The 22,874-nt window shown below is 51.5% G+C and overlaps 1 protein-coding gene across 2 annotated transcripts in view; it reads right to left on the reverse strand.

Moving 5' to 3' along the window:
- Positions 1 to 9,933: 9,933 nt before the first annotated feature.
- CLMN (calmin) overlaps positions 9,934 to 22,874 on the reverse strand; it is a 121,166-nt gene continuing 108,225 nt past the window's right edge. For both annotated transcript variants that reach the window (XM_075330818.1, XM_075330819.1), the window contains exons 9-13: positions 21,310 to 22,512; positions 18,794 to 18,942; positions 16,254 to 16,314; positions 15,702 to 15,757; positions 9,934 to 10,265 (exon numbers count right to left, since the gene is read on the reverse strand). In XM_075330818.1, coding sequence (XP_075186933.1) covers positions 10,076 to 10,265; positions 15,702 to 15,757; positions 16,254 to 16,314; positions 18,794 to 18,942; positions 21,310 to 22,512 — 1,659 coding nt within the window. In that variant the 3' untranslated portion in view covers positions 9,934 to 10,075. The remainder of the gene's footprint in view (positions 10,266 to 15,701; positions 15,758 to 16,253; positions 16,315 to 18,793; positions 18,943 to 21,309; positions 22,513 to 22,874) is intronic.

The following is a 22,874-nucleotide window of genomic DNA, read 5'->3' on the forward strand; positions in this document are numbered from 1 at the left end:
CCCTTCCGACACCCCCACACACACGTTCGTCCACCCCCCCTTCCGACACCCCCACACACACGTTAGACCATCCTCCCCCTTCCGACACCCCCACACACGTTCGACCATCCCCCCTTCAGACACCCCCACACACGTACGTCCGCCCCCCCTTCTGACACCCCCACACATGTTCGTCCATCCCCCCCTTCCGACACCCCCACACACGTTCGTCCATCCCCCCTTCTGACACCCCCACACACGTTCGTCCATCCCCCCCTTCCGACACCACCACACACGTTCGTCCATCCCCCCTTCTGACACCCCCACGCACGTTTGTCCACCCCCCCTTCCGACACCCCCACACACATATGTTCGTCCGTCACCCCCCCACATGTCCGTTCCCCCCTTCCGACACCCCCACACACGTTCGTCCACCCCCCTTCCGACACCCCCACACACGTTCGTCCACCCCCCCTTCCGACACCCCCACACACGTTCGTCCAGCCCCCCTTGCGACACCCCCACACACGTTCGTCCACCCCCCCTTCCGACACCCCCACACACGTTCGTCCAGCCCCCCTTGCGACACCCCCACACACGTTCGTCCATCCCCCCTTCCGACACCCCCACACACGTTCGTCCACCCCCCCTTCCGACACCCCCACACACGTTCGTCCACCCCCCCTTCCGACACCCACACACACGTTCGTCCACCCCCCCTTCCGACACCCCCACACACACGTTAGACCATCCTCCCCCTTCCGACACCCCCACACACGTTCGACCGTCCCCCCTTCAGACACCCCCACACACGTACGTCCGCCCCCCCTTCAGACACCCCCACACGTACGTCCGCCCCCCCTTCAGACACCTTCACACACGTACGTCCGCCCCCCCCCTTCCGATACCCCCACACACGTACGTCCGCCCCCCCCTTCCGATACCCCCACACACGTACGTCCGCCCCCCCCTTCCGATACCCCCACACACGTACGTCCGCCCCCCCTTCCGATACCCCCACACACGTACGTCCGCCCCCCCCCTTCCGATACCCCCACACACGTACGTCCGCCCCCCCCCCCTTCCGATACCCCCACACACGTACGTCCGCCCCCCCCCCCTTCCGATACCCCCACACACGTACGTCCGCCCCCCCCCCCTTCCGATACCCCCACACACGTACGTCCGCCCCCCCCTTCCGATACCCCCACACACGTACGTCCGCCCCCCCCTTCCGATACCCCCACACACGTACGTCCGCCCGCCCCCCTTCCGATACCCCCCACACACGTACGTCCGCCCCCCTTCCGATACCCCCACACACGTACGTCCGCCCCCCTTCCGATACCCCCACACACGTACGTCCGCCCCCCTTCCGATACCCCCACACACGTACGTCCGCCCCCCTTCCGATACCCCCACACACGTACGTCCGCCCCCCTTCCGATACCCCCACACACGTACGTCCGCCCCCCTTCCGATACCCCCACACACGTACGTCCGCCCCCCTTCCGATACCCCCACACACGTACGTCCGCCCCCCTTCCGACACCCCCACACACGTTCGTCCACCCCCCCTTCCTACACCCCCACACACGTTCGTCCACCCCCCCTTCCGACACCCCCACACACACGTTCGTCCACCCCCCCTTCCGACACCCCCACACACACGTTAGACCATCCTCCCCCTTCCGACACCCCCACACACGTTCGACCATCCCCCCTTCAGACACCCCCACACACGTACGTCCGCCCCCCCTTCTGACACCCCCACACATGTTCGTCCATCCCCCCCTTCCGACACCCCCACACACGTTCGTCCATCCCCCCTTCTGACACCCCCACACACGTTCGTCCATCCCCCCCTTCCGACACCACCACACACGTTCGTCCATCCCCCCTTCTGACACCCCCACGCACGTTTGTCCACCCCCCCTTCCGACACCCCCACACACATATGTTCGTCCGTCACCCCCCCACATGTCCGTTCCCCCCTTCCGACACCCCCACACACGTTCGTCCACCCCCCTTCCGACACCCCCACACACGTTCGACCATCCCCCCTTCAGACACCCCCACACACGTACGTCCGCCCCCCCTTCAGACACCCCCACACGTACGTCCGCCCCCCCCCTTCCGATACCCCCACACACGTACGTCCGCCCCCCCCCTTCCGATACCCCCACACACGTACGTCCGCCCCCCCCCTTCCGATACCCCCACACACGTACGTCCGCCCCCCCCCCTTCCGATACCCCCACACACGTACGTCCGCCCCCCCCCTTCCGATACCCCCACACACGTACGTCCGCCCCCCCCTTCCGATACCCCCACACACGTACGTCCGCCCCCCCCTTCCGATACCCCCACACACGTACGTCCGCCCCCCCCCTTCCGATACCCCCACACACGTACGTCCGCCCCCCCCTTCCGATACCCCCACACACGTACGTCCGCCCCCCCCCTTCCGATACCCCCACACACGTACGTCCGCCCCCCCCCCCTTCCGATACCCCCACACACGTACGTCCGCCCCCCCCTTCCGATACCCCCACACACGTACGTCCGCCCCCCCCCCTTCCGATACCTTCACACACGTACGTCCGCCCCCCTTCCGACACCCCCACACACGTACGTCCGCCCCCCCCTTCCGATACCTTCACACACGTACGTCCGCCCCCCCTTCCGATACCCCCACACACGTACGTCCGCCCCCCCTTCCGATACCCCCACACACGTACGTCCCCCCCCCCCCTTCCGATACCTTCACACACGTACGTCCGCCCCCCCTTCCGACACCCCCACACACGTACGTCCGCCCCCCCCTTCCGATACCTTCACACACGTACGTCCCGCCCCCCCCTTCCGATACCCCCACACACGTACGTCCGCCCCCCTTCCGATACCCCCACACACGTACGTCCCCCCCCCCCCTTCCGATACCCCCACACACGTACGTCCGCCCCCCTTCCGATACCCCCACACACGTTCGTCCACCCCCCCTTCCGATACCCCACACACACGCACTACCCCTCCTCTGACACACACTGCGCCCGCTCCTTTCTCGGTCCCGTTCTCTTCCTCCGCCCGGGACACATGGCGCCTTCCGCCGCGCTCTGTCCGGGGCTCTCACCTGCGGGCCCGGCCTCTCTCTCCTCGGCTCCTCTCCTGCACTGGGCGGTCCCGGCCTCCGCGCAGAAGAGCGGCGACAGCGGCGCAGATCGGCCCGGACACCGCCAAGAGAGCGCCGCCTGACGTCACCGTCATGTGACCACCATCACCGCAGGAAGAGGAGGAGCTTACGCAGGAAGTCACTGCGGACTTCCGGGCCCATATATCACCTGGGTGCCGCTGCCCCGCCCCTCTGCGTGCTGACGTCACGTGGTCTTGCACAATGATATTATGTATATGGAAATGTCACTAGCTCTTCAGAGCGCAGCCTGCAGGGTAAAGCATGGAGCACAAGGAGAACGCGGAGCCATCAGTGTGTTTTATTAGGATTTAGTAATACAACATTATATACAAATGCTCTGTAATAATAATAATAACAATAATAATAATGGCCAGTGACACCACGGGGAGGTGTTCACACTGCGCGTCACCAGAAACCACCCTGTGGAGATGATTACAGCATGAAGAGGAGGCGGGGTGTGATGCCGGGGGGCCGAGCGTCCGTCACACCGGGAAACACGCCGGGGGCCGAGCGTCCATCACACGGGGAAACGCCGGGGGCCGAGCGTCCGTCACACCGGGAAACACACCGAAGGCCGAGCGTCCGTGACACCGGGGAAACACGCCGGGGGCCGAGCGTCCGTCACATCGGGGAAACACGCCGGGGGCCGAGCGTCCGTCACATCGGGGAAACACGCCGGGAGCCGAGCGTCCGTCACACCGAGAAACACGCCGGGGGCCAAGCGTCCATCACACCGAGAAACACACCGGGGGCCAAGCGTCCGTCACACCGAGAAGCACACCGGGGGCCGAGCGTCCGTCACACCGGGAAACACACCGGGGGCCGAGCGTCTGTCACACCGAGAAGCACACCGGGGGCCGAGCATCCGTCACACCGGGAAACACGCCGGGGGCCGAGCGTTCGTCACATCGAGAAACACGCCGGGGGCCCAGTGTCAGTCACACCGGGAAACCCACCGGGGGCCGAGCGTCCGTCACACCGGGAAACACACCAGGGGCCGAGCGTCCGTCACACCGGGGGCCAAGCGTCCGTCACACCGGGGAACACACCGGGGGCCGAGCGTCCCGTCATGTCAGGAAAACACGCCGGGGGCAGAGCGTCCGTCATACTGAGGGCAGAACGTTCGTCACCCCGGGCAACACACCGGGGGCCGAGCGTCCGTCACACCGGGAAACACACCAGGGGCCGAGCGTCCGTCACACCGGGGAACACACCGGGGGCCGAGCGTCCGTCACACCGGGGAACACACCGGGGGCCGAGCGTCCCGTCACACCGGGGAACACACCGGGGGCCGAGCGTCCCGTCATGTCAGGAAAACACGCCGGGGGCAGAGCGTCCGTCACACCGGGGAACACATCGGGGGCTGAGCGTCCCGTCATGTCAGGAAAACACGCCGGGGGCAGAGCGTCCGTCATACTGAGGGCAGAACGTTCGTCACCCCGGGCAACACACCGGAGGCCGAGCGTCCGTCACACCGGGGAAGCATCCGCAGTGCAGCGCACCCACCTGCACCACGACTTGTCACACACATCAGTTTACATTTATACAAAATGCATCTGCACCGCCATAAAAAAGTGCCCCCCCCCCTCCCCCGCCGCTGCCAGGAGTGCAATAAATAAATAGCTTTATTCTTTCTTCTGCTCATCTATAATGAACTTCTTGTAAACTTATAGTGCAGCGTTCACCGGAGGCGGCCGGCGTCAGCGACAGACCTGCGACTTGTCAGTGTGGGCGACTGGTCAGCGACTCCCCCTCTGCACTGCCCATAGGACTCTACAGGCTGCAGTGTCTGTTGGAGCCTATGGTAGGCTGGAGTCCACCTGCCTCATCCACTCCATCAGCACACCGATAGGATCAGTGACTCCAGCCCGGCTGCGCTGCCTATAGGAGCCTATGGTAGTCTGAGGCTCGTGGTCGCCCGCTGTAGCAGTGTTATATACCGGCACCATTATTAAAGGCTTCTCCTAGTGTGCGCAGGAAAAAAATAAAAACACTTTAGGAAGGAATCTGAATGTTTACATTAGGGGATATGATCACTGACCAGGAGCCGGGGGTCACCCTTCCAGTCGCCTCGTCCGCACAGGACCCCAATGTAAAGGGCTCAACCTTTCCTCAATAAAACTCTATATAATCTCTGTATAAATATATATAATCTGCTCCGCGCGACTCTCCTCCTTCATGTATAGAAAACACCAGAAAAGTATTGCAAAGAGAACGTCCTAAAGTCTTCCCGAGGTTTGGCTTCTTTGTTTTTGGCAACAATGGAAGATAATAACGATGTTGCACTAATCTGCTCTCCATCCAATGTCCTGCCGGTCCCTACAGTGCTCCCTACTGCGCCCCGATCCTGTGCTGCCAGGTAGAGCCCGTCTCATGCAGTAAGTATACAGCAGCTCCTCCAGCACCAGAATACGGCGGTTACATGTATGCTATTCAGTCTACGAGCCACGCCATAGAGCAGAACACTCCTGTGCACCACTATGCAGTGCCTTAGAAAAGTATTCATACCCTGTGAACTTTTCCACAAGCTTAAATGTGTTGGGATTTCATGTAATACCAAGTACAAGTATTTGTAAAGTGTAAAGGAAATGATTCCTGGTTTTCTAAATATTTGAAAAATATAAATCTGAAAATTGTGACGTTTATTAATATTCAGCCCCCTGTACTCTGATTCCCCTAAATAAACGCCAGAGCCCCCAGAAGGCACATATTTAGTAAATCGAGTCCCCCTAGGTGTCATTTTTTCTCAGTATAACTACAGTTGTTCTGTGAGGACCGCAGAGATTTGTGTGAGAACATCAGGGATCAAACAACATCATGAAAACCAAGGAACCCACCAGACAGGTCAGGGATAAAGAGGAGAGGAGTAAAGCAGGGTTAGGTTATCAAAAAAAATAGCCCAAGCTCTGCACATGTCATGGTGTTTTGTTCAATCCATGATCTGAAAATGACAGGAGTACAGTACAACTGCAAACCTACAGGACATGGCCGTTCACCGAAACTGACATCCCAAGAAGTAGAGCACTAATGAGAGAAGAGCCGAGAGGCCCCTGGTGTCACACTAGGTACGGGGGAGTACCAAGCACACAGCGAAAGGGAAGGGAGACCCTGTGTCTAGGGAAAAGGAAGATGGTGACCTCCTGACTGAACCTACCGCTGGTCCCGGTTTCCCTCACCACCCTAGATAGGTTTCGCACTATGCACTGAGCCAGATACCTGACCCTAGGTATCCTTAGTGCTGGATCCTAATAGGGAATGGATGGGATGAGCTCTTCATCAACCCCACACAATGGGGACACACAGAGGGAAAAGCATGAACTACTTATCCACAGATGACTCAGGTTCAGCAAAGTTTTCAGCAATGATACCACAGAAGAGTACAAGCCACCTGCTTGCAACCAAGGCTTGAATGAACTGAAAAATATCACCAGCATCAGTCCAAGAAAGGAAGATGTATATAAGCACCAAGAGAATACTGATACTCAGCAGCTTGGTGGAAGGCGAGCTCCTGCTGGGTTCAAAAGGGGAGAGATGAATCCAGCAGGAAATCTACCTATACCAATGAATACTGACAGCAGGAACAATGGAAACTCAGGGAGAATGCTGCACAGCCAAACGCTGTGACCTTCTATAACCAGAAAGCAAGTGACTGTCGGTCACCCATGACACACCTGTGACATGGTCACTGGAGGAGCTGCAGAGATCACAGCTCAGGGGGAGAATCTGTTCACTGATGACTATTAATCATAGACTCCACCGATCTGGTCTTATGGAAGAGTGGCAATAAGAAGCCATGCAGGGGATACCGCTATGATGTGGAAGAAGGGGCTCGTTCAGATGAGACCAAAGGAGAAATTTTGGGGCTAATTGCTAAACGCTATGTGTAGCGGAAAGGTAACACTGCACATCATCCTGAAAACACCATCCCCACCGTCACACATGGTGGAGGCAGCATCCTGCTGTGGGGAGGCTTGTCTTCAGCGGAGGCAGGGAAGCTGGTCAGAGGTGATAGGAAGATGGATGGAGCTGAATACAGGGCAATCCTGGAGGAAACCCTGTTAGAGGCTTCAGAAGACCTGAGACTGGGGCATAGGTTCACCTTCCAGCAGGACAACAACCCCCAACATCCTGCAGAGCTACAATGGAGGGTTCAGATCAGAGCATATTTCTGTGTGTGAGCGGCCAAGTCACATTCCAGACCCAAATCCACCGAGAATCTGTGAGAAGACGGGAAAATCACCGATCACAGACGTCTCCATCCAACCTCACTGAGCGAGAGCGAGTGTGCAAAGAAGAAGAGGAAAATGTCACCTCTAGATGAGAAAAGCTGGAGAGACCCCAAAAGACAGAGAAAGGGGGTCCTACAAAGTACTGACTCTGGGACATGAATATTAATGCATGACAGATATAGGTGGTCCTGCAAAGTACTGACTCCGGGGGCTGAATACAAATGCAAGACAGAGAAAGGTGGTCCTACAAAGTGCTGACTCAGGGGGCTGAATACAAATGCAAGACAGAGAAAGGTGGTCCTACAAAGTGCTGACTCCGGGGCTGAATACAAACGCAAGACAGAGAGAGGTGGTCCTACAAAGTGCTGACTCAGGGGGCTGAATACAAATGCAAGACAGAGAAAGGTGGTCCTACAAAGTGCTGACTCCGGGGCTGAATACAAACGCAAGACAGAGAAAGGTGGTCCTACAAAGTGCTGACTCCAGGGGCTGAATACAAATGCATGTCACAATTTTTCAGATTTATATTTTAAAAAACATTTGGACGCATTGTATCATTTCCATTACACGTCACACATACTTGTACTTAGTGTCAGGGTTACAGAAAATCCCCATAAAATACATTTAAATTTGTGGGTGTAACATGAAAAAAAATGCAGAAAGTTCACAGGGTATGAATACTTTTTCAAGGCACTGGATATAAAGGTGCAGAGTGATTGGAATAACACTGTAATGTGACTTTCACTCTTCGGGTGCAGGTTTTTGTTATGATGATTTTTAGCGATTGTCTTGGCTCATTCTCATTGCTTATTAGGAGCTGGATAGATAAGGGTTTGGGGGTACGGGACCCTGTTTCTGCAGACTGAGGCCCAGGGGCTGTAAAGAGCAGGTACCCACAGAAAGCCGGGGTCATCTATATTCTGTCCTTTGCCTACAATGGACACTTAGATGCATATATTGTAATGGACACAGGACCCATTTTTATGCAATGGACCCCCCCATTCAAGTAGTCAGCGACTATTAAAGTTCAGTAGTTTCGTCATCAGGACTGAGGTCAGACACATAATGCGTCTGACGATGGCCATATAGGGGAAGACGTATAGCTGGATGAGTGAGGACGAGGATGGGCGAGTAGGAGGAAGGGGGTGAGTAGGAGGAAGGGGACGAGAAGGAAGAGGGAGAGTAGGACGAAGGGGACGAGGAGGAGGAAGGGGGCGAGGAGGAGGAAGGGGACGAGGAGGAGGAAGGGGACGAGGAGGAGGAAGGGGACGAGGAGGAAGAGGGAGAGTAGGACGAAGGGGGCGAGGAGGAGGAAGGGGGCGAGGAGGAGGAAGGGGACGAGGAGGAGGAAGGGGGCGAGGAGGAGGAAGGAGGTGAGGATGAGGATGGGCGCGAGGATGAGGATGGGCAAGCATCAGGGGCCACCTGTCACGTTTCCCATCCCTCTTGGTCTTCGGTGATGGAGACCTCTCCATGGTTTACACCTCTGCAGACAATGTGACTTCTGAAGGAGGAAAACAGCCAAGGATCCCATCATCTCTCTTCAATGGGAAGTGGGAAGGTGAAGAAGATGCCACCAAGGAGAAGACCCCATTCCATATTGTGCGCTAGGCCACCTTATGTGTATCCTCCATATTAGTCACTTGTCAGGCGGTCAGATGACTGATATAACCTCAGCAATGATAGATCCACCGGCAACAACATGGAAAAGCATTAATGGCCGTAACAACTTTGAGATACCCAAAAAGGCACGAACGCACGCTCCTCCTCCCTCCCCCTCCTTCTTCCGCTCCTCCTCCTCCCTCCGCTCCTCACCCTCCCTCCGCTCCTCCTTTTCCCTCCCCCTCCTTCTTCCGCTCCTCCTCATCCCTCCGCTCCTCCTCCTCCCTCAGCTCCTCCCCTTCTTCTTCCGCTCCTCCTCATCCCTCCGCTCCTCCTCCTCCCTCAGCTCCTCCCCTTCTTCTTCCGCTCCTCCTCATCCCTCCGCTCCTCCTCCTCCCTCAGCTCCTCCCCCAGCTCCTCATCCCTCCGCTCCTCCTCATCCCTCCGCTCCTCCTCATCCCTCCGCTCCTCCTCATCCCTCCGCTCCTCCTCATCCCTCCGCTCCTCCTCATCCCTCCGCTCCTCCTCATCCCTCCGCTCCTCCTCATCCCTCCGCTCCTCCTCCCCCCTCCGCTCCTCCTCCCCCCTCCGCTCCTCCTCCCCCCTCCGCACCTCCTCCTCCTCCCTCCGCTCCTCCTCCTCCTCCCTCCGCTCCTCCTCCCCCCTCCGCTCCTCCTCCTCCCTCCACCTCCCCCCTCCGCTCCTCCTCCTCCTCCCTCCGCTCCTCCTCCTCCTCCCTCCACTCCTCCTCCTCCCTCCGCTCCTCCTCCTCCTCCCTCCACTCCTCCTCCTCCCTCCGCTCCTCTTCCCCCCTCCGCTCCTCCTCCTCCTCCTCCCTTCGCTCCTCCTCCTCCCTTCGCTCCTCCTCCTCCCTTCGCTCCTCCTCCTCCCTCCGCTCCTCCTCCCCCCTCCACTCCTCCTCCTCCCCCCTCCGCTCCTCCTCCTCCTCCCTCCGCTTGTTGCGTGTGTCATTGCTATGAGAGAAGCAGGTGAGTTATTATTGCTGGAGAACACGTTGAGTGCAGCCATGGGCCCTCGAGAAGTGGCCCAATGTCACAACGGCTGAAAGTCTTTAGTCATTATCTACAAAAAATGCGACTTTGCTCATATCCAACTCCGGGAGGATCATCAGGAAGTAGCAGAGGAGCCACAGGAGGAGCAGGGGGTAAAAGGAGGCTGGGGACTGGTCACTGGAGAATGGAAGGTGCGAGTCCACCGCCCGACGTCCTGCACTGGTGGCGTCATCATCTGCGTCTGGTCTCCTACAGAAAACAGGAGATAAAGAGTCAATTACATCACACTGCAAGGAACAAGACGTATCCGAGCTCAGCTCCCAGCATGCAACACGCTACATGCAGAAAAGTATGTGCACCCCCTCCACATCCTCCTCTTGGGGCTTCTCTGATCTCCATCTACAGTGCCTTGTGAAAGTATTCAGTCCCCTTGAATTTTTCAACCCTTTCCCATATTTCATACTTCAAACATAAAGGTAAAAAATTTAAATTTTATCGTGAAGGATCAACAACAAGTGACACAATTGTGAAGTTGAACGATATTTATTGCTTATTTTACATTTTTGTAAAAAATAAAAACCTGAAAGAAGGGGCGTGCAATATTATTCATCCCCTTTACTTTCAGTGCAGCTTTACTCCAGAAGTTGATTGAGGATCTCTGAATGATGCAATGTTGTGCTAAATGACTGATGATGATAAATATAAGCCCCTGTGTGTAATCAAGTCTCCGTATAAATGCCCCTGCTCTGTGATAGTCTCATGTTCTGTGTAAAGCACAGAGAGCATCATGAAGACCAAGGAACACAACAGGCAGGTCCATGATACTGTTGTGGAAAAGTTTAAAGCCGGATTTGGTTACAAAAAGATTTCCACAACTTTAAACATCCCAAGGAGCACTGTGCAAGCGATCATATTGAAATGGAGGGAGTATCATACCTCTGCAAATCTACCAAGACCCGGCCGTCCATCCAAACTATCATCTCACACAAGGAGAAGACTGATCAGAGATGCAGCCAAGAGGCCCATGATCCCTCTGGATGATCTGCAGAGATCTACAGCTGAGGTGGGAGAGTCTGTCCATAGCACAACAATCAGTCGTACACTGCACAAATCTGGCCTTTATGGAAGAGTGGCAAGAAGAAAGCCATTTCTCAAAGATATCCATAAAAAGTGTTGTTTAAAGTTTGCGACAAGCCGCCTGGAGACACCAAACATGTGGAAGAAGGTGCTCTGCTCAGATCAAACCAAAATCACACTATTTGGGCACAATGCCAAACGATATGTTTGGTGTAAAAGCAACACAGCTCATCTCCCTGAAAACACCATCCCCACTGTCAAACATGGTGGTGGCAGCATCATGGTTTGGGCCTGCTTTTCTTCAGCAGGGACAGGGAAGATGGTTAGAATTGATGGGAAGATGGATGGAGCCAAATACAGGACCATTCTTGAAGAAAACCTGTTGGAGTCTGCAAAAGACCTGAGACTGGGATGGAGATTTGTCTTCCAACAAGACAATGATCCCAAACATAAAGCAAAATCTACAATGGAATGGTTCACAAATAAACGTATCCAGGTGTTAGAATGGCCAAGTCACAGTCCAGACCTGAACCCAATCGAGAATCTGTGGAAAGAGCTGAAAACTGCTGTTCACAAACGCCTCCATCCAACCTCACTCAGCTCCAGCTGTTTACAAAGGAAGAACGGGCGAGAATTTCAGCCTCTCCATGTGTAAAACTGATAGACACATCCCCCAAGAGACTGCAGCTGTAATCGCAGCAAAAGGGGGCGCTACAAAGTATTCACTTACAGGGGATGAATAATATTGCACGCCCCAAGTTTCAGTTATTTATTTTTTCTTTTTAAGTGTAAAATAAGCAATAAATTTCGTTCCTCTTCACAATTGTGTCACTTGTTGTTGATTCTTCACCAGAACATTAACATTTTATCTTTATGTTTGAAGCCTGAAATGTCTGAAAAGGTTGAAAAATTCAAGGGGGCTGAATACTTTCGCAAGGCACTGTATATCGGCAGACCACTACATGGAGTCGCGCGTTGCAGATATAATGGGTCCCACTCTTGTGGGAAAAAATGTCCATGAAATTTTGGAGGTGTCTGAGAATTTTTGCTTGATTGTGAGGTCAGATCCTGATGTTGGGGGAGGCCGGCCTCACAGTCTCCATTCTAGCATGGGGTCCGGGCTCTGTGCGGCGTCATGATCTCCCCTCCTCGCCTGTATGGACCTTGCTTTATGCACTTTAGTGCCCAGACTCCTCCATCCAGGTAGAGCAGTGCAATCCGTCCCTGCACAGAACACGTCTCCTCCAGAGTTCAGTGGTGGAGGCTTTACACCGCTTCATCCGACGCCCGGCATTGTACTTGGTGATGTACGGCTGCTGCAGCTGCTTCGCCATGAATCCCCTGGCAGACACAGTGCTGATGTTACCAGAGGAGGTCTAGACTCTGCACTTATGGGGTCCTCAGGGTGGTGTGGAATTTTCTGCCCTCTGCTCCTCAGATAAGTAATGTATGTGCCAAGTGACTACACCAGCAGAATAGTGAGTGCAGCTCTGGAGTATAATACAGGAGGTAACTCAGGATCAGTAATGTAATGTATGGACACAGTGACTGCACCAGCAGAATAGTGAGTGCAGCTCTGGAGTATAATACAGGAGGTAACTCAGGATCAGTAATGTAATGTATGTACACAGTGACTGCACCAGCAGAACAGTGAGTGCAGCTCTGAAGTATAATATAGGAGGTAACTCAGGATCAGTAATGTAATGTATGTACACAGTGACTGCACCAGCAGAATAGTGAGTGCAGCTCTGGAGTATAATACAGGAGGTAACTCAGGATCAGTAATGTAATGTATGTACACAGTGACTGCACCAGCAGAATAGTGAGTGCAGCTCTGGAGTATAATACAGGAGGTAACTCAGGATCAGTAATGTAATGTATGGACACAGTGACTGCACCAGCAGAATAGTGAGTGCAGCTCTGGAGTATAATACAGGAGGTAACTTAGGATCAGTAATGTAATGTATGTACACAGTGACTGCACCAGCAGAATAGTGAGTGCAGCTCTGGAGTATAATACAGCAGGTAACTAAGGATCAGTAATGTAATGTATGTACACAGTGACTGCACCAGCAGAATAGTGAGTGCAGCTCTGCAGTATAATACAGGATGTAACTCAGGATCAGTAATGTAATGTATGGACACAGTGATTGCACCAGCAGAATAGTGAGTGCAGCTCTGGAGTGTAATAAAGGAGGTAACTCAGGATCAGTAATGTAATGTATGTACACAGTGACTGCACCAGCAGAATAGTGAGTGCGGCTCTGGAGTATAATACAGGAGGTAACTCAGGATCAGTAATGTAATGTATGTACACAGTGACTGCACCAGCAGAATAGTGAGTGCAGCTCTGGAGTATAATACAGGAGGTAACTTAGGATCACTAATGTAATGTATGTACACAGTGACTGCACCAGCAGAATAGTGAGTGCAGCTCTGGAGTATAATACAAGAGGTAACTCAGGATCAGTAATGTAATGTATGTACACAGTTACTGCACCAGCAGAATAGTGAGTGCAGCTCTGGAGTATAATACAGCAGGTAACTCAGGATCAGTAATGTAATGCATGTGCACAGTGACTGCACCAGCAGAATAGTGAGTGCAGCTCTGGAGTATAATACAGGAGGTAACTCAGGATCAGTAATGTAATGTATGTACACAGTAACTGCACCAGCAGAATAGTGAGTGCAGCTCTGCAGTATAATACAGGAGGTAACTCAGGATCAGTAATGTAATGTATGTACACAGTGACTGCACCAGCAGAATAGTGAGTGCAGCTCTGAAGTATAATATAGGAGGTAACTCAGGATCAGTAATGTAATGTATGTACACAGTGACTGCACCAGCAGAATAGTGAGTGCAGCTCTGCAGTATAATACAGGATGTAACTCAGGATCAGTAATGTAATGTATGTACACAGTGACTGCACCAGCAGAATAGTGAGTGCAGCTCTGGAGTATAATACAGCAGGTAACTCAGGATCAGTAATGTAATGTATGTACACAGTAACTGCACCAGCAGAATAGTGAGTGCAGCTCTGCAGTATAATACAGGAGGTAACTCAGGATCAGTAATTTAATGTATGTACACAGTGACTGCACCAGCAGAATAGTGAGTGCAGCTCTGGAGTATAATACAGGAGGTAAATCATCTATATAAATGCATCTTTATGAAATTAATGTCTAAAGGTGAAAAAATTGTTTAAAAGAACTGAAGTCCTCAGTGGTTGATACCTTTTAATGGTAACTGAAAAGATGGTAATAATAACAGCTCCAGACTCCTCAGGTCTCTTCATCAGGCATGGTATAACACAAAATCTGAAGAGTCACATATTTATTCACAACAGGACATAGAATAGTGCAGTAAAAAAAAAAAAAAAAACAAGTTATGTGAAGCAGAACTATCACTATGGCAGGGGGCAAACTGTTGTGGCCATAAATTATGATGACCTTTGACACATTCAGAGCAGGAATGAATGTGTCTCATGGATTCATGTCTTTTTACATCAGTTAAGAGATGTGCTCCTCTGACCATCCGAGCGCGTCACAGCCCGGACCAGACCCTGATCAGAGGACAATAACACTTTCACACTGAACTGCAGCAATATTTATGGCCACAACAGTTTGCCCCCTGCCATAGTGATAGTTCTGCTTCACATAACTTGTTTTTTGTTTTTTTTTTTACTGCACTATTCTATGTCCTGTTGTGTGTAAATATGTGACTCTTCAGATTTTGTGTTATGCTGAGCCTGATGAAGAGACCTGAGTAGTCTGGAGCTGCTATTATTACCATCTTTTCAGTTGCCATTAAAAGGTATCAACCACTGAGGACTTCAGTTCTTTTAAACAATTTTTTTATCTCTACTGGCTAACACGGTACAAAGATATATTTTACTTGTGTCTAAAGGTGAACATTAGCATTCTGTATTCTTTTCTGAGGGCAGATCAGTGGACGTTGTTGCATATATCCAGAATCTCAGCATGTTGTTGCACGCAGGGCACCATCAGTTGTTTGTTGATATTCTCTATCAGAGCTGCAGGGGGAGCTATTGAGTTACTTAGGAAAATGGATGAACTGGTTCTTATTAGTAGATAGAAAATACCGATTCCGTCCCATCATTGTGTAACCCTGGATATGACGGAGTCTCTGGAGCCTCCGAGGGGCATCATAGAGTCTGCGGCACTTTATAGTGGTTTATAGTTTTGAACTTCAGCTTGTGTTGTACTTGATCCATTGTCTCTGCAGATCCTGTCCCCAGGAGCTTACACTCTAACGTCCTTCCCTTTCACACATTCATTATCCATTAGACCTATCAGTGGCTCTAAAATCGACAGAAATTGGGCCCTATTAGGGTACAAGAAGGGCGCACGTGTTCTGAGACGCTTCCTCGGGTCTGGGTCAGCCCAGGACTTGGGGCATTCACCGTATTGGTGGATCCAGAGTAGATCACATTAGATCTGTCTTCACTAAGCTCTCTTGCTCCCCCTAGTGGAGGCTGAAGGCAGCCAATATCTAAGCGTAAAGCATGGTGGAGAGCGGAGGTGTCAGACATACGAGGAAGAAAACAAAAGCTGTGCAATCATGGTGTATAGAGGAAAGATATTTACCCCAATCCTAAGCGCTGCCGTCCTTCATTATGGACATTTTCATAGGATCCAAAATTCTGGCAAATGAAGGGAAATGAATATTATTTCTATTTTAGAAACAAGACACTGTTGATGTGATCTGAGGCGCAACAATGTAACAAAGCAATAGAAGCCCCGGAACACTGACACTGAGAATAAGAAAGTGCAAGGAATGTATCGCAGGTGACGTCCGCAGCACGGAAAAAGCAAGAAGCGGTGGAGATCTGCTCGGCTGCTGCCCCTGAGGCCATTAATGGTCGTCTGAGGAAGGAATGCACCCTGCAAAATCATCAAGATCCTCTGCTGGCAGCTCCTGAGTAATCACCGAGCAATGGGGTCCCGGATTTCTGCTTTTGGCGCTCATACTCCAGACTGAGACGTCTGGAAAACTTTGTCTCCATTTTTCACTGCTTGCAGATTAGTGATGTCTGCATCTGGTGATTTCCAGAATTCCACCTTTCTCTCTTGACGCAGTTTCAATGTTCAGGAGTGTAAGGTTACCCGCGGAGACAGAATGTGGCGCATTGTACTCACTGAATGTCCCGGAGCGCTCAGCTCTCCCCTCCGGTATGTACCGCCGTCTTTCTGAATATCCCTGCAAGAAAGAAAAGTGTTACCTTTCTGATACAAAAGTTTCAGATTTTTAACATTTAAGAAACTCTGTTTATAGAAAATAGAACCTGTGATTTTTTTGAGCAGCACTGAGTATTTCAGGAAAGGAGTGCGCATAACAAACGCTATCATACTGTCTGGGGCTTACAAGGTGATGTGCTGTTACAGCAGCACTGAGTATTTCAGGAAACAAGTGTATATAACAAATAGGATCTGAGAGTTTTAAAGTGACTGGTGCAAGGTCTTTCCAGCAGCACTGAGTATTTCAGGAAAGGAGTGTCCATGACAAACGCTATCATACTGTCTGAGACTTACAAAGTGATGTGCTGTTCCAGCAGCACTGAGTATTTCAGGAAAGGAGTGTGCATAAGAAACGCTATCATACTGTCTGAGACTTACAAAGTGATGTGCTGTTACAGCAGCACTGAGTGTTTCAGGAAATGAGTGTGTATAACTACTGGGTTGTGATAAACTAAGAGCTAATAAGAGCAGCACAAAGTATTTCAGGAAAGAAGTGTATATAACAAATAGGATCTGAGAGTTTTAAAGTGGATGGTGCAAGGTCCATCCAGCAGCACTGAGTATTTCAGGAAAGGGGTGGGCATAATAAACAGGAACACTATCTGACGCTTACTAAGGGATGTGTTGTACCAGCAGCACAGAGTATTTCAGAAAAAGATGGGCAGAACTAATGGGATTTTATGACCTAAGAACTATAAAGAGCAGAGTAATTGCAGCAGCACAGAGTATTTCAGGAAAGGAGTGCGGTATCACACTGAGATATGCAAAGTGATGTGCTGTTACAGCAGCACTGAGTATTTCAGGAAAGAAGTGAATATAACAAATAGGATCTGAGAGTTTTAAAGTGACTAATGCAAGGTCCTTCCAGCAGCACAGAGTATTTCAGGAAAGGAGTATGCATAACAAACAGTATCACACTATCTGAGACTTACAAAGTGATGTCTTGTTCCAGCAGCACTGAGTATTTCAGGAAAGGAGTGTGTATTACTACTGAGTTGTGATAAATTAACAGCTATAAAGAGCAGCACAAAGTATTTCAGGAAAGGAGTGTGCATAGCAAACGCTCTCATACTGTCTGAGACTTACAAGGTGATGTGTTGTTACAGCAGCCCTGTGTGTTTCAGGAAAGAAGTGAATATAACAAATAGGATCTGAGAGTTTTAAAGTGACTGGTGCAAGGTCCTTCCAGCAGCACAGAGTATTTCAGGAAAGGAGTTTGCATAACAAACAGTATCACACTATCTGAGAGTTACAAAGTGATGTGCTGTTACAGCAGCACTGAGTATTTCAGGAAAGGAGTGTGTATTACTACTGAGTTGTGATAAATTAAGAGCTATTAAGAGCAGCACAAAGTATTTCAGGAAAGAAGTGTATATAACAAATAGGATCTGAGAGTTTTAAAGTGGATGGTGCAAGGTCCTTCCAGCAGCACTGAGTATTTCAGGAAAGGGGTGGGCATAATAAACAGGAACACTATCTGACACTTACTAAGTGATGTGCTGTTCCAGCAGCACAGAGTATTTCAGAAAAATGATGGGCAGAACTAATGGAATTTTATGATCTAAGAGCTATAAACAGCAGTGTCAGTCTGGCAGCACAGAGTATTTCAGGAAAGGAGTGCGGTATCACACTATCTGAGACATACAAAGTGATGTGCTTTTCCAGCAGCACAGAGTATTTCAGGAAAGGAGCATATATAACAAATACAATCTGAAAGTTTTAAAGTGGATGGTGTAAGGTCCTTCTAGCAGCACAGAGTATTTCAGGTAAGGAGTGTGCATAACAAACACGCTCATACTGACTGAGATTTACAAAGTGAGGTCTTGTTCGAGCAGCACAGAGTATTTCAGGTAAGGAGTGTGCATAACACACAGTATCACACTATCTGAAACTTACAAAGTGATGTGCTGTTCCAGCAGCACTGAGTATTTCAGGAAAGGGGTGGGCATAATAAACAGGAACACTATCTGACGCTTACTAAGTGATGTGCTGTTCCAGCGATGGGCAGAACTAATGGGATGTTATGATCTAAGAGCTACAAACAGCAGGGTCAGTCCAGCAGCACAGAGTATTTCAGGAAAGGAGTGCGGTATCACACTATCTGAGACATACAAAGTGATGTGCTCTTCTAGCAGCACAGAGTATTTCAGGAAATGAGTGTATATAACAAATAGAATAGTGTTATAAAGTGAATGGTGTAAAGTTCTCCAAGCAGCACAGAGTATTTTAGAAAAGGAATGAGCAGAAGCACAGGTGTGGCATTATCTGAGCATTACAAAGTGGATGTTACAAGGTCATTCTAGCAGTGCAGAGTATTTCAGGAAATGAGCGTGAAGAACAACCGTTTCTGAAAAGTTACCAAGTGGATTGTGCAGGTTGTTCCAGCAGCACAGAGTATTTAAATAAAGTCCACGGTCAGCTATAACTGGATGGGATGTTACCTGGACAGACAGGACTCCAGCATTTCTGCAGTTCGCTTGTCCTCCTCCAGTAAATCATCATCATCCTCCTGAAGGTCCTCTCGTCTGCAGGCAAATCCTTCTCTTCTCAACCATTCCCGCTCCTCCTCTGAACTATCAGTGCCATCATCCTAATGGAAGAAATGCAGGACTGAAGGGTAAGATGTGATCACGCAACATATACGGCATCTTACAGACCCATTCACCTTCACTGGAAGCCAACCGAGTCTACAGATGTGGATCCACTCACTATAGGGACATCCAATGACAGAGGGCGGCACATAGCCAAATCTAGATTGGGGGGGTCTCCTGGGATGCACCAGTGCTCACTCCTCCTTTACCCCATCCAAACTACCGAATTTGAAGAGTCTCAATCTGGAGTCTGTTGCCCCTCGCTCCATAAATCGACCTCAACTCCCACCACGAGAACTCGTGCACAGAAGACAAGACCTCTCAAACTGGGATAAAGACCACTAAGACGCCTGTACTGAGATTACTATAAGAAACCTATTGGTACTTATATCAGTTCGGGAGGAAATTCCAGCTGTCCAAGGGTGCCCATGAAGGGGCTATAGCCGGTGTCCATGAAGGGACTATAGCCGGTGCCCATTAAGGGGGCTATAGCCGGTGCCCATGAAGGAGCTATAGTCGGTGTCCATGAAGGGACTATAGCCGGTGCCCATTAAGGGGGCTATAGCCGGTGCCCATGAGGGGACTCTAGCCGGTTCCCATGAGGGGACTATAGCCGGTGCCCATGAAGGGGACTATAGCTGGTGCCCATGAGGGGACTATAGCCGGTGCCCATGAGGGGGCCATAGCCGGTGTCCATGAGGGGGCTATAGCTGGTGCCCATTAAGGGGGCTATAGCCGGTGCCCATGAGGGGACTCTAGCCGGTGCCCATGAGGGGACTCTAGCCGGTGCCCATGAGGGGACTCTAGCCGGTGCCCATGAGGGGACTCTAGCCGGTGCCCATGAGGGGACTCTAGCCGGTGCCCATGAGGGGACTCTAGCCGGTGCCCATGAGGGGACTCTAGCCGGTGCCCATGAGGGGACTCTAGCCGGTGCCCATGAGGGGACTCTAGCTGGTGCCCATGAGGGGACTATAGCTGGTGCTCATGAAGGGGACTATAGCTAGTGCCCATGAAGGGGTCATAGCCGGTGCCCATGAAGGGGCCATAGCCGGTGCCCATGAAGGGGCCTTAGCCGGTGTCCATGAGGGGGCTATAGCTGGTGCTAGCTGGTGCCCATGAGGGGGCTATAGCCGATGCCCATTAAGGTGGTTATAGCCGGTGCCCATTAAGGGGGCTAGAGCCGGTGCCCATTAAGGGGGCTATAGCCGGTGCCCATGAGGGGACTATAGCCGGTGCCCATGAGGGGACTCTAGCCGGTGCCCATGAGGGGACTCTAGCCGGTGCCCATGAGGGGACTCTAGCCGGTGCCCATGAGGGGACTCTAGCCGGTGCCCATGAGGGGACTCTAGCCGGTGCCCATGAGGGGACTCTAGCCGGTGCCCATGAGGGGACTCTAGCCGGTGCCCATGAGGGGACTATAGCTGGTGCCCATGAGGGGACTATAGCCGGTGCCCATGAAGGGGCCATAGCCGGTGTCCATGAGGGGGCTATAGCCGGTGCCCATTAAGGGGGCTATAGCCGGTGCCCATTAAGAGGGCTATAGCCGGTGCCCATGAGGGGACTCTAGCCGGTGCCCATGGGGGGACTCTAGCCGGTGCCCATGGGGGGACTCTAGCCGGTGCCCATGGGGGGACTCTAGCCGGTGCCCATGGGGGGACTCTAGCCGGTGCCCATGAGGGGACTCTAGCCGGTGCCCATGAGGGGACTCTAGCCGGTGCCCATGAGGGGACTATAGCTGGTGCTCATGAGGGGACTATAGCTGGTGCCCATGAAGGGGTCATAGCCGGTGCCCATGAAGGGGCCATAGCCGGTGCCCATGAAGGGGCCATAGCCGGTGTCCATGAGGGGGCTATAGCTGGTGCTAGCTGGTGCCCATGAGGGGGCTATAGCCGATGCCCATAAGGGGACTATAGCCGGTGCCCATAAGGGCGCTATAGCCGGTGCCTATGAGGGAGCTATAGCTGGTGCCCATTAGGGGGCTATAGCCGGTGCCCATTAGGGGGCTATAGCCGGTGCCCATTAGGGGGCTATAGCTGATGCCCATAAGGGGGCCTTAGCTGGTGCCTATGAGGGGGCTATAGCCAATTTATGAAGAGCGCTTCAGCAGGAACCCCTTATTAGCAGATGTTTAGGCTCCTGACATTCATTTTGGAGACCCTCCTGGGACAGGTGCATCACTGACCCATGTCTTAAACCTTGGGTTCATTACTAGATAAATGAAGGGCAGCTCAATCATGAGTTTTCCTTGGCTGATATCTTGCATTTTCTTGCCTTGTAAAGGTGAAAACACATTCCCTGATAATTCCCGAAGGTCAAAGCAAATGCAAGATCTTTAGTAAAAGTCAAACCTAAAATCACCCCATTACCGGAAATGAGTTGTTGTAGCCAGGACAGGAGATAAATCCGCTGCTCGATACGTCCCGGTTGGCTTGAGCGACTGATCCATTGGCCAACGGAGGCTCCTGTGAAGAAGTGTTTGCATAATGTACGTTGTGTACAGAGTCCTCCACACCCAATATCATCTCCGGAGACTCCTCTACTGAAGAATCGCTTCCTATCGACTCCGTGTCCAAGTAGACCCCACTACTGAGCGTCTCATTGTCACCTGCTTGTTCCTCAGAAGAAGCCTCAAAAGTGAAGGTGTTTTCCAGCAGGCTATCAGAGCAGGTGTCGGTGAAGGCATGTAGGACATCAGCAATGGGGACGCTGTAGTGAGGATAGTAGAATAAATCGTGAGGGATGATGGATATCTTTGGTGTACAGGTGCCGTCATCTCTTTGTGCTTCGCTGTCTGAAGCCTGGAGATGATCATCGTTGTCACTTGCCTTATAAGCTTGGAAGACCGTGAACTGCTTGGCGTGATCGCCGGTTGGACTGTCTTTGGGTTGATGAAGGACATACTTATAGGTGTCATCGGCTTCACTTGTTTTAGGGGAAGACATTATTTCTGACGTTAGTCTTGGCTTTAGTTGACAATGGTCAACCTCTGTATGATAATATATGTCACTGGGTTCCTTATCGGAAATAGAGGAGAACGATGACGATGATTCACTATTAATGGTGCCCCCAAGACTTGACTCGGAGTTGGGTTGGACATCATCTTCAGAATCCGTGTGATGAAGAGCATTTTTCTCATTGAATATTGTGAAGGCGTCAACTGGACCTTCTGAACCTCCACAATCCCCTCCACCACTGGTTGCCTTCATGTCCACTCCTACAGGACTTTTCCCGATGACGTCAGATCTCGGAGACATGTACACCCGTTGTAAGACCGCATCTAACTTGTAACCTCCAGCGTCTGCTGTTAGTTCTTCACTTTGCATCTCCTCGGTTGGGACCTGGAATGGATTCTTCTGGAAATTTGGCTTCTCGTCGTATGGGATATCTACTTCTGCATAGTCATGAATCTCCGGGGGTGTAAGAGGCCTTGTCTGAAGTTCTACCGTGTAGCCATTATCCTCAGATCTGTTCACTGTAATAATTTTACCCTCTTCCTCCGTTGGTCCATCCCTGTACCGTACATACGTCATCTCCAGGGGAGCGTCTTCATTTACTCCTGAGAAATCATCCTGAAGATAAAGTAAAGGAGAAAAATCTAAATTTTATGTAACTTTTTTTTCAAATTTACTTCTAAAACTTATGGCAAACTTTTCCAACTTTTCTGGGACACCCAAGAGAGTCCCAAAAAATGGGGCGATCTCTAGAACTTCTGGAAAACTTGGATCATCTCCTGAGCTACGAGGGTTCCCGTGCATGACAATGGGCGCTTCATCAGGACAAAAGCACATTAATGGGGTATACAGGGCGCCTAGATGAGGAGTGACATCAGTGTTTTTGGAGAAATATTTTCAGATGAGCAATACGAGCAGGACAATGAATGTCCACTATGAAGGGCATCCAGAAAAATGGAAAGTATGATCATTAGGCGTCC

Source organism: Anomaloglossus baeobatrachus, chromosome 12, assembly GCF_048569485.1.
Source record: "Anomaloglossus baeobatrachus isolate aAnoBae1 chromosome 12, aAnoBae1.hap1, whole genome shotgun sequence".
In the NCBI taxonomy this organism is placed as follows: Eukaryota; Metazoa; Chordata; class Amphibia; order Anura; family Aromobatidae; genus Anomaloglossus; species Anomaloglossus baeobatrachus.